Source organism: Cajanus cajan, chromosome 7 (assembly GCF_000230855.2).
Source record: "Cajanus cajan strain Asha chromosome 7, NIPB_CcT2T_4, whole genome shotgun sequence".
Classification (NCBI taxonomy): domain Eukaryota; kingdom Viridiplantae; phylum Streptophyta; class Magnoliopsida; order Fabales; family Fabaceae; genus Cajanus; species Cajanus cajan.
Window position 1 is genome coordinate 4,122,384 of NC_138523.1, and position 18,504 is coordinate 4,140,887.

An 18,504-nucleotide genomic window follows, 5' to 3' on the forward strand; every position below is an offset into this window, starting at 1 on the left:
GATGTGCATTTCGGTTCTTATTGCCTTGTTCCCACTTCTCAAGATGGATTTAGACTCCAAGAATCCATATGTGTCATGATTCCCCTTATCCACACACAAATTATGGAGAAACTTACGATGTTAGAAAAAAATTTAGAAGAGAAATCTTTAAATTTAATTAAAAAAAATTAAGTGCTTACATCAGCATAAGTTGTAGAATTGAGATGTTCAACATAGTGTGTCCATTACTAATCTTTGACAAGTCACTCTAGCTTATGTACAAATGAACTCTACTAGGTGTATCGAACACTACAAGGGCCAAGGGACATGTTTGGGTCAATTGTCATTCATATTTGTAGCTATTCTCTATAAAAAATTTGTATTAGAGTTAAATTTTCAGTAGGGGAAATCACAACCATCCCCTTTACCCTCAGGTCAACAAATAATATCCTATTCAAAAAAATGGAAATTAATTTTACAATACATTTTAATTAAAAAAACAGTTGAATTCAAATATGGTTAATTAAATAAGATACATGCATAGATATAACCTTCATCGATCTAAGGAGAAACAAAAGGAAGGTATTCAAGACTTTTTGTAACACCCAAATTTTTATTATTATTATTTTAATGGCATTTTCGTAATTTTAATAAAGTTATAGGGGTATTTTGGGTTCCAGAACGGGCCGTTCCAAAAGTGAAACGGGCCGTTCCAAATGTTGAAAATGTGAGGTTTTTGTAGTCCCAGAACGGGCCTGGAACGGGCCGTTCTGGTATGGAGAACGGGCCGTTCCGGAGGGAGAACGAGCCGTTCTGCTGAGATTGAGAACGGGCCGTTCTGGTTTTAGAACGGGCCGTTCTGCTTTTTGGGAACGGCCCGTTCCGATTTTGGAACGGGCCGTTCCAGTTGAGAAATTTGCACAAATTCGAAGGATCCGGAACGGGCCGTTCCGAATTCAATACGGGCCGTTCCGGGTACACCAGTTTGCCTATAAATAGGGCCAAGGGGGGGTGAAAATTTTATACCGAGCAAGAAGTGATAATCTTAGAGAGAGAAAGAGGAGAGAGAGAGAGAGAGAGAGAGAGAGAGAGAGAGAGAGAGAAAGAAAGAGAGAAAGAGAGGGAAGAAAGAGAGAATCCAGAGGAGGCCCTGCCCAAGTTCCAGCTCCTGCTTATCCAGGTAAGGGGGGAGTGAGAACCTCGCTCAGGGGTGTGGGGATAATTGTTGGATAGTTGTTTGTCGGATTGGCCCCCAATCCCTTGCCGTTGTTCTGTCTAAATTTCTATTTACTCTACTTTGCTTTTTGTTGAAGGTGCCGTTGTTCTGTATAAATTTCTATTTACTCTACTTTGCTTTTTGTTGAAGGTGCCGTTGTTCTGTCTGATTTTCTATTTATTCTACTTTGTTTTTGTTGAAAGTGTCGTTGTTCTATCTGATTTTCTATTTACTCTACCTTTTTCTTTGTTGAAGTAATAAATGAATATGAAATTAATGTTAATAATACATGAGTTTTAATATGAATAAGAATGCTCTCTGAATCTCTGTGAATACCTATGCGGACCTTATGAGGAGTATTGATGACATGACCATGTGAAATATGGACAAATGACATGAGACCTAAGAATTGACTATTGAGACAAACTATGATTATGAGACTATGACAAATGAGGACATGATGTACTAAATGAAATTCTGTAATAAGTTAAATGTTGAGTTCATGAAATAATAAATGTATGACATGCATCATACGCATATATTATTCCAGGTGTGCCGCTGAGGCCGCATACCAGTGATGTAACTTGCTAACGAGGTGTACCTTGGGGTCACCAGTGATGTAGCTTGCTAACGAGGTGTACCTTTGGGTCACCAGCGATGTAACTTGCTAACCAGGTGTACCTTCGGGTCACCAGTGATGTAACCAGGTGTACCTTTGGGTCACCAGTGATGTAACCAGGTGTACCTTTGGGTCACCAGTGATGTAACCAGGTGTGCCTTAGGGTCACCAGTGATGATATGTGAAACTTCCTTATGGCGCCACATGCATGCATTTATAAGTCAAGATCATGACATCATTGCATGATAAATGAATATATATGTGATATTGATGATGTATGTGTATTATTTATAAGTGACTTATATTTGTTGTGTGTGTGGGTGCTATCTAGCCTTTATTTCTGCACCTGAAACTGAGTGAGATGTTTCTCACTCCCTTGTTGTTTTTGTATATGTTTTAAATTATGTTGCAGATGATCAGCATCATGAGGATGTTGGTGATGAGGCTTAAAGGCTTCAATTGGGCATGCTCTGATAGGATGTGACATCGGGGCATAGTTATTTTTAGTTTAATATGTTATTGTTTTAATAACTTTAGTTTCTCTTCTTTGTAATTTCTAACGAAGAGATAACGTAGATAAAGTTTATAATTCAAGGAAAATGTATGTTAAGAATTGTAATTTGAACGTTCTTGATAAAAGACCAGAATGAATATCTTTGTTATATTTTATTACATGATTTGGAAAATATAAATTGATTCCTAACCAGGAGGCACTGCCACCTTTACTGGAGTTAATTTATATTTCCTTTATTATTATTTGTATATATATGATTTCTTGTTTTCACTAAATTGTATTGAAAATCTTAACTTCTTTTCTTTTATAATTTTTTTTACACTGTAGTTATGATTTATGAGTTACGAATGTGAATCTTCTACCTTGTGATATCTGAAATATTTGTCAACTATGAAAAATTTTATTTACCCAATAAGAAGAAAAGAAATATTTTATTGTTACATTTGTTGTATATTAATAATGGGGTAGAGGGTGTCCCACTTTTCTCATAGTTTGAACCTCTTGTGTGGACACAAAAATTATAGCTTATGCATGTCTTACCTAAAGCACCAAAGCCCTAACCATATCATATCTTGAGGGATGATGGTGTATGTGACACCCTTCTACCCCAAATTAATAAATAATGAATTTAATTAAATAATAAAATTTAAATCCAACAAACTTATATAATAATAAACTTCTTAAACATCACTACTTAGTAAAAGAGTTCACAACTCTTTTTCAACAGATTTATTAAATAAAGTAGAACATTACAAAATAATGTATAAAATTAAAACAAGAAACAAAATACCTAATCAAACAAAACTTCAATAATTGCACAACACTTAAATAATTTTAATAAAATATTAAAATTATAATCTGTCCTTATATCACTAATGAGAAATCCCAAAAAAGTGAAGTTATAAGTCTCTCCATCATCAAATACATTTTTCTATAGCTGATTTTAATAAAACTTAACAATATATATTAAATTTTTATATTTATAGCATAAAATTTTCAAATTAATATAATATAAAATATAAAATATAAAATATCATGATATAAAAATTATAAATTAATATAAATAACTAAATTATATCTTTATCAAAAATAAATAACTAAATCACATAAACTTTTCTAATTTATATTTTTTATTAAATATATATATATATTAAAAATATTTTTTAAAAATTAAAAAAAAAATCTTTTAAAAAGACTTGTTCAACTCGATTTTTTTTATCGATTCTTGATTGATTTTTATCATTTTTGAGCCAGTTTATTCGATTTTTGACTGATTCTTTTACACATCGATTTCTATCAAACCAATGAATAGACCGACTATTTGACTAGTCAAACTAGTCATCTAGTATAGTTTTGACAACACAATTTTTTACATTTATAAACTTGAAGGCATCTACCATATGAACATAAAACAAACAACATTACAAAAAAAAATTAACAATAAAGATTAAAAAATTATAAAATTACAAATGTAACAACTTAAATATTTATCTTAAATTATAAGGACTAAAAAGATTAAAAAAGATAAATATAGAGACTAAAAAAAATTATTTTAAACTATAAAAATTAAGGTAAAGTAAGTAAAATTATAAGGACAAAAATATATTTTAACCTTAATAATAAAAAAAAAAAGAGTTAAGAATTCAAAGACGACCTTCAAAAAATAAAACTGAAAATCGTGTTTGACTTTCCATTAGAAAGTCGTGTTTCAAAAAATAAAACACAACTTACTTTGATTTGAAAAATTTTTAAAATAAAATAAAATAAATAACTCAGAAATTGCCTACCGTCTAAAAATTTCATTCCTTACCAACTTAATCTCATTCATTCTCATTACTTGTTTTTTATTTAGCTTTTGCTATGCTTCTCAACACCATTTATGTCAAGAATAAGTATCTTAAGAGTTTATCTTTAAGGTATATAACATCACCATACTATATTTAAAATTGGATACTTCTATTTGTCCACTTTTAAAACAAACTCAGATTTTAAAAAATTTATGGAAGGAAGCTAACGTGTTCTAGTGCTTCACATGGTTCACGGCGGGCAAATGAATCATAACCATTATATTCAATAATTTAATAATGAATGGTCCAGATATAAAACCGTTCACAGTAACTAAATAACAGGTTCACAATAATTAAATAACAGACTGAATAGCTATGGTAGCCTAGTGTTATGTGTTGATTCGAAAAATAATAAATAAATAAATAAACTCGATGGAAATATTAGGTCTTTCTTAAAAGGCTATTTTAGGGATTTTAATATGCATAATTGAAATCTATAGATATAATAATAGTGAAATTTATAGCTAGGTTTGCTTATAGTAAATGAGCAAATTTAACCCAAGTTCAGGCCTAAGCATCCTTGCAATTTAACTGAACGGCTAAACAGATCAGTCCATCATTATCCAAGAGAATACGCAAGAAGCAACTAAACGAAATCAAACCTAGCTAAAATCTAAACATTGTTTATAGAAACAATTCTGAATTTTTCATGTGGATACGTAAGTTGTTTTATAACTTTGCACTAATAAGCAAACGTGATTCATCTAACGAAATTTTCTGAACAATAAATTAAAGATGTCATCGCAAGAAGTTTATCGAATAATTGGAGACGGGGGTAAAAATCCGGAAACAAAAATGCATAATCCTTACACCTCAATTGGACAAAAATGTTGACCTATCCAAAATTTTGTTCGTGCCATCACAAAATAATATATACACAATGGATCAACAGCAACAATTTAAAACTTTCGAAACTAAAATTGAATTTAAAAGGCAAAACCTTATAATATGACTATTTCCTCTATCATTCATCAACTTCAACACCAGACATAGGCACCTCAGAGTTGACTTGATCATCATCTTCCTCACTCTTGCTGTTTTCATCATCCATTGTGGCTCCCTTTTGGAAGTAATCAACTTTGAAATCATAATCACCATCCATGGGATCCGATGAGCCTAAGGCTTTCTTGGCCTTTTTCCTTTTCTTCTTCTCTGCAAGCCTCTTTTTTGTATTAAGCATACCATCTGCGGCATACAATTTTTCATTTTGCCTACTAGCTGCACTGGTCCCCTTGTTCTTGGCACCATCATCATCTTCTTCCATAGATTCATCAACCTCAGCCATGTTTCCAGGACCTTCACCTTGTTCAGCTTGTTTGATTTGGGTATCATCCTATAAAATCATAGTTTGTAAGAGAAGTTTTCATTTAGTATTGTATATCATTGAGTTCAATAATAGGAAATTCCCTAGTCATTTTCTCCTACTTTAAATGTCATAAAGAAACAGACCTCTAACATCGTCTCATCAAGATTGAGGGGGCAACTTGAAGGAACTTCAACAGCATTGATGTCATCAGCAGATTTAAGGCTCCCAATATATGAAGATTCACTATTGTAGACTTCATCAATGTTAAATTCCTTTGAAAAATCAGAAACTATCTTAGCCTCAGATTCCCCTTGATCCCTGACTGGGGGCATGGTAAAATATGGAATTTTACCTGAAACACAAGTGGACATTTCTTTTAATTTGGTATCCTCATTTTTAACTTAGAAAAACCTAGTTTCAGTTTCTCTCTGTTTTATGATTTAACAGACTACATACCCTGGTTCCAATCATGAAGAACGATCCTTGCAGCAGCTTCAACGTCAACTACGCCACCCTTCTTAAGCTTGCCCCTAACTGTAGCTACTGTCCGTAGGAAGTCATCAACATCATCTCTTTTGAAACTTGGAATACTGTAAAGAATTTCCAGCCGCTGAGGCTGGCAGAGCTTGAGAATTTCCTTCACTGCATTGTCCAATTCAAAAGAAAAAGAATAAGACTTTCAATTGAATCAAGGTAACAAGAGTCGATATAGCGAGAAAATTGGGATTAAACATAAAGATTTTCCATAAATAAAAATAACTGTTTGCTGCTTTCATCACCAACATTCCTACCCTAGCAGGACAAACCAAACATCACAATATACAAAGTACAGACCCTGTGCTGCATTGACTAACCAACCTCATCCTCACCATCTTTTATTAACAGAAAATAAATGAAGTTGGAATGATTGAGCAAGTTTGAAAATACTGCAAATAATTGAATCCTAGGGATGATATAACAAAGAATGATGAAAGATAGAAGAAATTAAAAGACACAAACAGGGTGGACGAGTAAAATAACATTTTTGCATGTTTATTCTCCCTCCGAGAAGAATCATCTGCTCTAGAAAATGACTAGAATGTACCATAAGCAAAAGGAATTTGATACAGGTGCAATTTTCAAGTAAAGATAGTAGGAAATTCAAGAGGATCCTGGAAATTTGACATCAATCACTTGGGTTACATAAAAAGTAACCTTTATCAGGATTCAAGGTTCTAGAGGAACGGCATAAGTTGTTGAAACTTGAATTTATAAATGAAAAAGTAATTCTATATCATAGAATGAAGGAATATGAGAGGATAAGATATTCACTAAAACAGATATTAAATCATCTCACAACAGGACCAATGAGCAAAACAATAAAAATAGCAACATAATCATATCACATAACAAGTTTAAGGACACAGTAACATCTTTAGATATGCAGCAAAGAATAGCAAGAACTGCAAACTGCTGTAAAAATGAAGTGTTTCTTCAATATCCCAAGCTCATTTTCTTTACTTATTTTTTCACGTTATATTCTTATGAAGCTCCCACCATCAATTTTGAATTGCATTACTACAAAATAAAGACATAAATAACCAGATAATAACGGAAAGAACTGCTTTCATATACCTGGGCTAATTGGATCATCTAACTTCTCAATTCTCTTGCAATTTTTTAAAGCGACAGAAGCATCATTTTCTGTAGACTTCAGCATAACAACACCAGGGCAATCCAGCAGCTTAACGTTTTTGTCCAATTGAACCTCTTGCATTGATCTTGTTAACCCAGGAGTAGCACCAACATTGGCAACATGGCACCTCTTTAAGCTATTAATAAGACTACTCTTCCCAACATTGGGCAAGCCAATCAAACCCACAGTGATTGACTTCTTGATCTGTCAAGACAAGGAAGCAAAATAAATGAAGACTGACAATGAATGTTCTAAAATCAAATAGACAAATAGAGAAATAACAAACAAATGAAAATATATTGGATAACAAATAACTTCCAGCAGATTAAAGGAGACCAAAATCACCATGGTAAGAGAAAATCAAGAAAACATCTCTAACTTAATAATTCTCTTACACCACATAAGCTGATGATTCAGAAAAAGGCATATGCTATATAGAGCACATGAATGCCAATAACCCTCAAGTGCCAAGTAGTGGAGATATCATGTTAGCCGCATGAACCACATACATAGTTTTGGTAATAATTTAATTTACAAGTGAAAGAAATAATGTGTGATATCTACCACTTCTATTTTTCCTTTTTAGCCAGGTGCACAATACACATCCGTCTACCAACATTTCTTCAAATTAACCCAACAGGGAAGCCACAAAACAAAAATAAAAACCAATCTGCCTAGGTCCTCCACTCCTCCCTGATTTTATATACTATAATAACAAAGAACAATCTCCTAAGAAGTTGAATGCCCTTTAACTCTTATATGAGCAATAATTGGATTGTAATAATAACTATAACTGTGCAGTTTTTTTTACAAAAGCTTCTGATTTTATATTTGGTTTGAAGCATGAGTATCATGTCAAATTGTCATTTTGTTAATTTACTTTTCCAGCATACCTAAAGAAAAATGGGTAGAATAAACTAGCATGACATGAAAATGATACAAGAAAGGCTAAGAATAGTAAAACGATGGACTTTAAATATCCCAAGCTAGAATACATGTCAACACATACACAACCATACTCGTACAAACCAGAAAAACAACAAAGAATACATATCTCGGATAATGACTCCATGGAGGTAGCAATAAGAAGCATGCTACAGAACCATAATTACAACTTTATACAACATCACGTGGCAATTTTACTTCACATGAACTTAATTCAGTACAAAACTTTCGGTATGACATGGTAATTTACAAACACCTATCACCACGAACCACAAAAAGAAAATGTGGTGCAATTGAACCACATTCAAAATCATTCACATACTATCATAAGCAAACTACAAATTTAGTTGAGATAAATAATATATCAATATAGACAGAACTCATAAACATGTATACAGAAAATAGAATGAATCATGAATGGGCAACAAAGGCTTGAAGAAAAGAATCATATGATCTAGAGGGGAAAAATGGGAAATATCTATGTTGAGTATGTTCCAAACAATTCTGTTACCTCATGACTTCTTGAGTAATTCTTCAACAATTTCAGGAGAGTATCAGCCCCAAGACAATCACTTAATTGCAAAATATCACTAGGTTTGGCTGCCTTGGCTGCCTTAGAAGATCTCCACCCTAAGTTTGATCTTTGTTGCTGTGTGCTGCACTTGAAGGCAACAGTCGGTAATTCTTCTCTAAGATACTTGAGCCACTTTTCTACAGATTCTTGAGGCACAAGATCTATTTTAAGAGCCAAATGATCAGCCAGTGCACAAAAAAATATATTCCCAGAATGAAAAAGGAGGCAGAAAAAGATGTGTTTAGTAAGCTACCAATTTTATTTAAAAGCAAGACGAGACGTTTCTCAGGTCCTGCTTTCATCACCATCTTTTCTATATCAACACAGCGAGTACCCAATGGATCCCTGGCATCAAGGACCTCCAGTAAGACATCAGAGGCTTCGATGACCTTAACCAAATCCTTGTAAAAGGCCCTATCAGAGTTATCTATGGGATAAAAAGGCCAAAAAAAATAACAAATATAAGAACAGGCAAATAAGCACTTAACATAAACCAAATTTTCAGCCAATTACAAATAAATTAACACCTCTAGTCTTCCCAACAGTAGCAAATTTAACACTATCCTTGAGAGAATCCATTTCACTCGACTTGGAGTTATCTTCATCCTCTAGCAAGCCCAATTTTCTTTTCCGAGCCTGAAACAAGCTAATCATAATAAATTTCTAACTACAGGAAAAACAGAAATCATAACAACTAAAGCATAACACATAAGCATCCTGAGTTCCCCTTAAACATGCCAAAACCATAAAAAGAAATAGCATCCTTTTGTATGCGTAACCACACTATAAATCATAGTAAAATAATAAATTAATAAAATACATCTGCACCAACACAACTTGCAAAGAAACACAAAGGGTTCCTATAATATAAGAATAACGACTATCAAATTTCTACTATTACTTTTCATTTATCTTTGCTTATTTTACCTTGAAACACAACAAAACACAATCAATCATATTATATATAGATGTAGATATAGATATAAGGAATTTACTAAGTTACACCCACTTATATTTTAGAAAAAGTATGCTAGCTAGTATTAACGATGATCATCTTAAAATACATATACAAATCCTTAAAACAAGTGAATATAAATTAACAAAACCTTCCTGCATTATATAAAGAGTACTTTAGGAAGTGATAGTCACGATTTTCTCAAAATACACATAACTTAGAGCAAATCCTGATGGGTTGTTTAATAGGGATATATATTTCAAGAAGGGCGTTATATCTTGTTGTTCACCGAATATTCACACCCATCTCCACATTGGTCCATATTAGTACAATATTGTCCACTTTGAGCCTAATTCCTTGGATTTGCTTAAGATCATCAACCAAAAGCCATCATACAAATGGAAAATATGTGCTTTATAAACCCATACTTCTCCTCCTGATCAAATGAGGTGGGATTTTATTTGTATCCCAAGAAATACACCTAAGACCTAACTTATTCCTTCAAATATACACACAAAGGGTTTTCTTAAAGTAAACCCACTTGGTTTTTAGGAGTTTAATGAAGGAAATAAGAATTACCCTCTCCTTGCGTTCGGCTTTCTTTTGCTCCAATTCCTCAATAGCCTTGGCTCTACGAGCTTCGAGGGCTTTGAGTTCCTGCTCCTTGAAGGGCCAATCGTTGGGAATACCAGGGTCCTTCTCAACCTTCTTCTTTCCGCTCAAACGAAGCTTCTTCGCTTCCTTCGCCTTCTTCCTGTTGTGCTCCTTCACCTTCCTTATCACCTTGTACTTCTTCTTCAACGAAACCCTCTTACTCTTGCTCTCTGCAACGCAGCAATTTCGTCAAAAAAAGATAAATAAAGGTATTGTAGGGTGATTGAGGGGAAGGGGATTGCTTACTCTTGCTCTTCTTCACCATTGTGTGCTACTCTTGACGTCGGAGAGAGAGAGAAATTGGAGAGGCGGTGGAGAGAAGAGTGTTGTGAGCTGAGGATACAAGTTTGTGAGGCGGGTGAGTCGTCTATTGCGTATTTAGGGTTTTTGAGTAGTGTGGTTCTAACCAAGGGGTTTATTCATATTAGTTATTTAAAATTTTAAATATTAATTAATTGACATTTACGTAATTTAATTTTTTAAAAAAATCATGATTTAAAGATAAAAATATATGTCGATTAAAAAAGATAAAAATATATATATATATAGGCTTCAGGATAAAAAAGAATGAAAAAAAAAAACAATGCACATATTATTAATTTAAAGGAGTATTTTGTTTTCAGTTTAATAAATATATATTATTAATATAAAATATTGTATATTATCGGTCAGCCAAAAAATACTTATAATATGATTTTTAAGAGTTGGTGTAAGTATTAACAAATTTATTATGTATGATGATTTATGATTAAATGATTGTGTAAAATTATTTTATTATATTTTAAATATTTATTTATTTTCATTTTGTAAAAATATTTAAATGATTACAATTTTTTTTAAGAAGAATAAGAAAAGTTTAGAAGGATTTTTTATTCTTCACATATGTGGAATAAAAATACAGTAAAGAGAATTTTATTAGTAATGATAAATATTTGTTTTATTATAAAAGAGTAAATTAAACTAATGAGATTTTTATGAGAGTAACAATATTTAAAAATTAGAATTATAAAAATATAATGTGTAAATCTGAACAATATTTGTGTATATTGATATGATTTGATTTTAGTCTTTATAAAATTAGAAAGTTCTAATTATAGTCTTTGTAATTTTTTTTCTTGATTTTTTATCCATCTTAAAGTAAGAATTGTTTTTTTGTTCATGTTTATTATGTAAGTATTTTTTATTATTTAATTATTTATTAAAAGGTCAAGTTAACCAAATTAAGTGTTTTTTTTTAAGATAAGAAAGAATACAAAGATGGTCGTAACGAGGATTGAATCTAGGTCTTCATGCTTCTAACTACATCAACCCCTCCCTACTCAACTAGTAGGCTAATCCTAGTGGTTAAGTGTTATTTACAACTGTTTAATAATTTTATATTAATTGTAACATCTCTAATTTTTTTCTATAGGTTGTTAAAATAAATGTTATTTTATCTGTCTTAAAATCATTTAGAGACTAAAAATAGTAGTTTTTAGATTTTAAAAAGATGAAAATCAAAGAAAAATATTATATAAGAACCAAAACTAAAATTTACTCATTTTATAAAGACCAAAAATATTTTATACGAACAAAAAATAATGTCTACAAATTTTAATATCACCTAAGTTTATATATATGGGCTACTATGTCTTAGAAAATATCAATATTTACAATCACTGAATAGGCTTTTCTATAGGAGGTTCCATATTGGAATAAGACAAATAAAAAATAGAAAATTTTTTATAAGGACTAAAATTAAAATTCACTCATTTTATACGGATTAAAAATAATTGAAATTAAACATGTGTACGGATTAAAAATAATTGAAATTAAACATGTGTAGTTGATTTACAATTAGATGATGTGAGTGATTTTGAGTATTTATTAAGAAGGTGTGAAAAGTTTAAAAATCAAATTTACAAAAAAAATAATAACTAAATAAAAAAAAGTATGGGAACAATGAATGTTTCGAAAGGCAAGGGGCAAAATAATTAATAAAATGTGTCCACTAGAAAGGCACATGCTTTATTACTAGTATAGATAACTAAATAAAAGAGTATGGGAGGAAATGAATGTTTTGAAAGTTAAGGTACAAAATAAAAATGTGTACAACAAAAAGGCTCATCGCATTTATTAATAGTATAAATAAATTTGAATATTTATTTTGTGTAAGAATATTTTTACGGGTTCCTCTTTAACAAAAATGATTTTTGGAACTTCACTTTAAGGATAACATTTTTATGGATTCTTTTAATTTCTTTCATTTATTTCAATTTTTATTTAACATATTTATTTTTTATCAATAATTAAAAAATCTTGTTTCAAAATATAAATTATTTATCATAATTATTTTATAGACTAAAAAATATCTATTTATACAAATTTTGAATAAAATTTAACATTATTTATATATAGAATTTATTATAAATTTCAATTATGTGTAATAAATATTTAATTTGTGTAATGCATAAATTAAAATATTTATTATTACTAAATATAATACACAAGTTTATTAATTAAAAATAATAAATAATAAAATTTTGTCCAAAAAAGGTAAATATTGTGATGAAACATAACATATGTTTACATGACAAAATCCTGTTTAAAGTAAAAAATAGTTGAGGGGTCCATTTGATTTACTTAAAATTATAGTACTAGAGAGGATAAATATAATTATTTTACATTTGATTTACAAAATGGTCACGAGACAAAACAAAAAGGATGGAGAAAGGCAAGACAAAAGTTATATTTTTTGTTACTTAATAAATCATGAGATAACTTTTCTTCCAAGTACAAAAATATTCACTATCATAGTGTTGTACTAACACTATCCCGACCTTCACCACCATTATCCAACACCAGCATTATCGTTGTTTACCATCATTATTGTTGACCAATACCACCGCTACAATCCAACGTCATTGTTGCTATCACTCACCACCACCACCACCATGTTCTTGTTAAATCCCAAAAGTCATTAGGAACATGGGGTTTAATTGGTGTTAAAAAATCTTTAAGAAAATTTAACTTGCACAACAAAATGGTTTCAACCTTTATTTATGAATTCTAAAATTACTCTTGAAAACCTAGTTCTTGAAAATTTAGTTGTTTGGTCTTCAAAAAATTTACTTTACAAGCAATCACAAAGATCAAATCCGTTGATTTTAGACAAATAAGAACATACACTTTTTTATTTCAAGAATGCATAAAAAGATTCACTATGAAAATAAGATAATGAGTATAAAGAAAGATTTACACAAAAATCTATACTAGTTTACTTTTCACAAAAAAACTACATCCAATCTTGTATGATCAACCATTGATCATAGGTCATCCACTATAAGGCAAAGTATGATTACAAACGAATTTAGATGATCAACAATAAATCCTATTATAACCCCTACAAGAACCATTTTCCAAAACCCTAACTAAGGAACCCCACTCTATCATGTTAACTGTTAGTCAAGTAGCCTCGTGTAACTTAAGAGGGGGGGTGAATTAAGTTATCTAATTTTTCTTCTCTTTATTAGTTTTTCTAACTTCTTTCTTATAAAATCAATATCATAAACAATTTGTACGTAATGATGCAAAAACTTCACAACAAAATTAAAAGTATAGGGATAGAGAATTGCAAACTTGATTTTATACTGGTTCGGTCAACCTTGCCTACATCCAGTTCTCAAGTCACCCACTTGAGATTTTTCACTATGCTTGTAACCTTTACAAGACTCAAATTCTCCAACACCTAGAAATTCTCTTTCCTCGTGTTGAGAATCACAGACCACCAAGGAGAACAACACTTTCTCCTTTACAGATCAATAGATGAAACTAATGAAGTAGAACAACTCTCTTTGAAGAGTGGATTTTACACTTTGTTGACCTAGTAGAACTCTTTAGATAATATTTGCAAATGATTTTTGGCCAAGTGATTGTAAAGATAATTTTTCACAATTGAGTTCGTAACCTTTTTCTGAAAAATTATTGGCATTTATAGATGTTTGTTTCATAGGTCATGACTTTTCATGAAGAGTTGTGACTTTCTAAAATTTTTCAGAAAATAGGCTTTGGTAATCGATTACAAGACTTGGTAATAGATTACAACGGTTAAAGTTCAAAATGATTGAAACGTTATAAAATTTAAATTCAAATTTTGAAGTTTATATCTTCTGGTAATCGATTACAGGCAATGGGTAATCGATTACCAGAGAACCTTTTAATAAGAAAATTTCAAACATATGATTTTCATTGTCTGGTAATCGATTACACCAGACTCTTAAAACAATAATTTCCTCATTAAAACTTAAGATACACAAAGCTTATATTTTCAAAACCTTATTTATATATATAAAAAATTATATTTAGGTTTTCTTTGAAATTCTTTATTTTAAATGGCCAAGAATCTTATGCCAAGAATCTTATGCAATATTTCTAAAGATTTCTTTTTACATATAAAGCTAGGTTGACAAGACTTATCTAAAATACTTTGAGAAATTTGTTTCTTGAACACCTTGCTTTAACTTGACCTCTTGTTTTCTACAATTTGTTTGGCATCATCAAAATCTTTTACATGCGTTCTTCCACATTAACTCAAAAAATTCTATCTTATGACACACTTCCCTGTACATATACACAAGAAAACAATAAACAAAATTAAAAAAAAAATGAATAAACCTTTGTAGCTTAGCTATATCCCTTCATTGTCCATTGTGGAAGAAAATATGCACAAAGTTTTGATGATGCCAAAGCATTGAAGAAAATAAAGGTCAAGTTAAAGCAAGCTGATTAAGAAGCAAGATCTCAAGTAATAACTAGATAAGTATTGACTGCTTAGCTTAGTATGTAAAATGAACTTTTAGAATTTGCAAATTTGACTTGGCCATTAAAATAAGAATTTCAAGAAAACCTAAACTTAATACTTTTGAATATAAGAATAGGTTGTTTGAAAAGAAAGCAAAAAGAGTATTCAAAAGATTAAACAAAAATATTTTTAACTGGAAAATAGAAGCTCTTTATATCTTAAGTTTTCATAAGCCAAAACAAGTGACATGTTTCTGGTAATCGATTACCACTTGCTGTAATCGATTACAAGAGAAACAAAACCTTTCAAAATGTTAAAATGCTCTCTGGTAATCGATTACCACTGACTGTAATCGATTACCAGAAGAGAAATTTTCAAAATTCGAATTTGAACTATACAACGTTTCAAACATTTTGAACTTAAACCGTTGTAATCGATTACCAAGTCTTGTAATCGATTACCAGAGCCTATTTTCTGAAAAATTATAGAGAGTTACAACTCTTCGTGAAAAGACATAACTCAAGATACAATTGTCTATAAATACCTATAATTTTTCAGAGAAAGGTGACGAACTCTATTGTGAAAATAATCTTTACAAATCACTTGGCCAAAATCGTTTGCAAAATCTCTAAAGAGTTCATCAAAGATCATGAAAGTGTAATATCCACTCTTCAAGAGAGTCATTCTGTAATACTTAATAGATCATTGGATCTGTAAAGGAGAAAGGGTTTTTCTCCTTGTTGGTGTTTGAATCTCAACACAAGGAAAGGGAGTTCCGAGGTGTTGGAGGATTCATTTTCTTGTAAGGTTTACAAGAGTAGTGAAAATCTCAAGTGGGAGACTTGAGGACTGGATGTAGGCAGGATTGGCCGAACCAGTATAAAATCAAGTTTGCAATTCTTCTTTCCCTACACTTTTAATTTCTTGTTATTAATTATAATTGTGTAGTTTGCATCATCATTCATTCTTTACATACAAATTTGTCTAAGGAAATAAATTGATAAAGAAGTAATTGGAAAAGTTTTTTATAAGAGGAAAATTAGAAAACTTAATTCACCCCCCCTCTTAAGTTAATTGAGGCTAAGGGCGCAACTCTTTTTACTTAAGAGCGCAGTAGCCCAAGCGCCATGATTCGACAGTGACTTGGCCCACTTAGCCTCCGTCACGGGACAATTGATGCAACCTGCAACAATCTCCCCCTCAGCAATTGCCCTGCTGGGTATCGAACTCATGACCTTGGCTCTAATACTAATTGTTAGATCGAGCGCTTACTACTAGGCCAAAAGCTATAGCTGATAGTCAGGGCACAACTCTTTTTACTTAAGAGCGCAGTAGCCCAAGCGCCATGATTCGACAGTGACTTGGCCCACTTAGCCTCCGCCACGGGACAATTGATGCAACCCGCAACATCCATGTTTCTTGATCATAAAGAAATCTATTTTTGAAATAAGAAAGCTTTAAAGTATTTCCATTGAGAATTTAGTCTTTTTCAAAAACTTTTGCTCACATGTTTCTCTCTTTCACTTTCTTAAACAAAACATATTTTTCTATTTCATAAACTCTCACATGTATTTTTAAAATATGTTGAACTCTCTTCCAAAATGGAAGGTGTGTTGAGTTTATCTAGAAAAAGTTATACTGATGTAATTAATTACCTTGATCATGCAATCAATTATATTGATCATATTGCTAACCATAAACAAAGTTTGTGTAATTGTAATTGGTTATATTGTCATGTAATCCATTAAAACAAAATTTTTAGTTTTCTACATTACACTTTGTTCCTAATGTAATTGATTACCAAATTCTTGGAATCAGTTACATGTGCAACTTGGTCAAATGTTCGAAAGAGTGGTGCATAATTTAAAAGTCATTAACTAAACATCACATTTATAACTCAACAACATAACACCTTGCCTCTCATGTAATTGATTCCCCCGTAATGTAATTTGTTACTTTAGTGTATTTTGTTTTTTCAAAAACTCATATAATCAATTACTCTATTCGTGTAATGAGTTACATAATAACATTTTAAGTATAATGGAAAAGTCATATGTTTGTGTAATCGATTACTCTACTCTAATAATCAGTTTCTTTAGAGTGATGTGTCTTTACCATTTAAGTTTGATTCAATCTTAATCATTTGTTGATTGATTGATTTTAGTTTATGAAAACATGTTATTTTTAGTCTTTGTTTTAGTGATTTAGTGATATGGGAGATTAGCCTTAGCTACACTAAACCTAACCTATTTAACTTAACCAAGACTTGCATATAACAAATAAAAAATCTATTCTATTACAACATGACTTTTCTTGAGCTTTTGACTCCTTGCTTGATCATGTGAGAAGTCAAAACATCATTCCATCTTCCTCCAACTTCATCTTCTTTTCTTAATCACAACAATCTCTCCTTTTTTGTCTTTGAACATATAAACACCATGTTTAAAAATTTCTTAACAACACTCATTTCCATTGTAGTGATGTAGTGCAGTTGAGAGGTTACCTAAGAACTTCTAAAGCACGTAGTCATGTTAGTTCTTGACAACAACTTTTGCATACAAAAACCAAAAACTTGCACCAAAATTGATTAGTAATAAGAAATTTAATCAAACATATAAGAAAATGTTATTTAAATTTTTTTCTTTGATTCACATCAATATCATGTTTAATCATGTGAATATCCATTACCCATGCCTAACAAATTCCATGTGTTGCTTAACTTTTTCCCACACGCCCGGCCACCTTTTACTAATCTTCAACTCCAAATATCCCTAAAGCAAAACCCCCCAATGGGCAAATATTGAATAAACAACCAATACCACATTTAACTGTTTCAGCAATAAACCTTCTAACTTATTTTTTCATTCATTTCCAAACATTTATCCCACCAACCATTCACATTATAACCCGAGACAACAAATCTCAATCATCCAATATCAGAAAATATAAACCTTATTATTTTTTGCAGAACCTTGAGAACAAGGTTTTCATTTAAGTAAACCACATTGATGGGGTGGACCTAGAGAGACCCATAAGAAAGAAAATTAAGTGGTTTAAAGATTTTATAGGATGGAATTAAATTATTATTATATCTATCGTTAAATATAATTTTATTTTAATTTTCTAAAATAGGATGATGACACATGTAGGATCATCCTTAATAGTTATTAGGTTATAAATATGTATTCCCTTTAACTTATGAGACATCAATGAAAAATCTGAGTATATTATTTTATCTTCCTTATAGCTTTGTTAATGATAGATCTTAGCATAAGTGTAGTTATAGCTTTTTAGCTTCCTTCACCATTTTGCTTCCTTCAACTTGCTTAAAACCTTCATTAACAAGTTCAAGGACTTAATGTCATGTGGTTAGAGTCGGTGCATCCATCCTTCACCGAAGCGTCACCTTCAAGGCTTAGTATGGTTTGATTTTTCTTTCG

At 31.0% G+C, this 18,504-nt stretch overlaps 1 protein-coding gene across 1 annotated transcript; it reads right to left on the minus strand.

Moving 5' to 3' along the window:
* Nucleotides 1-4,951: 4,951 nt before the first annotated feature.
* Nucleotides 4,952-10,691, minus strand: NSN1 (GTP-binding family protein). Its single transcript, XM_020367274.3, has 9 exons — nt 10,531-10,691; nt 10,210-10,454; nt 9,203-9,311; nt 8,929-9,102; nt 8,613-8,836; nt 7,096-7,360; nt 5,938-6,123; nt 5,625-5,833; nt 4,952-5,508 (listed from the first exon to the last, which is right to left on the minus strand). Exons 1-9 carry the CDS (start codon nt 10,547-10,549, stop codon nt 5,140-5,142), a joined length of 1,800 nt encoding a protein of 599 aa, XP_020222863.1. The 5' UTR covers nt 10,550-10,691; the 3' UTR covers nt 4,952-5,139.
* Nucleotides 10,692-18,504: the final 7,813 nt, after the last annotated feature.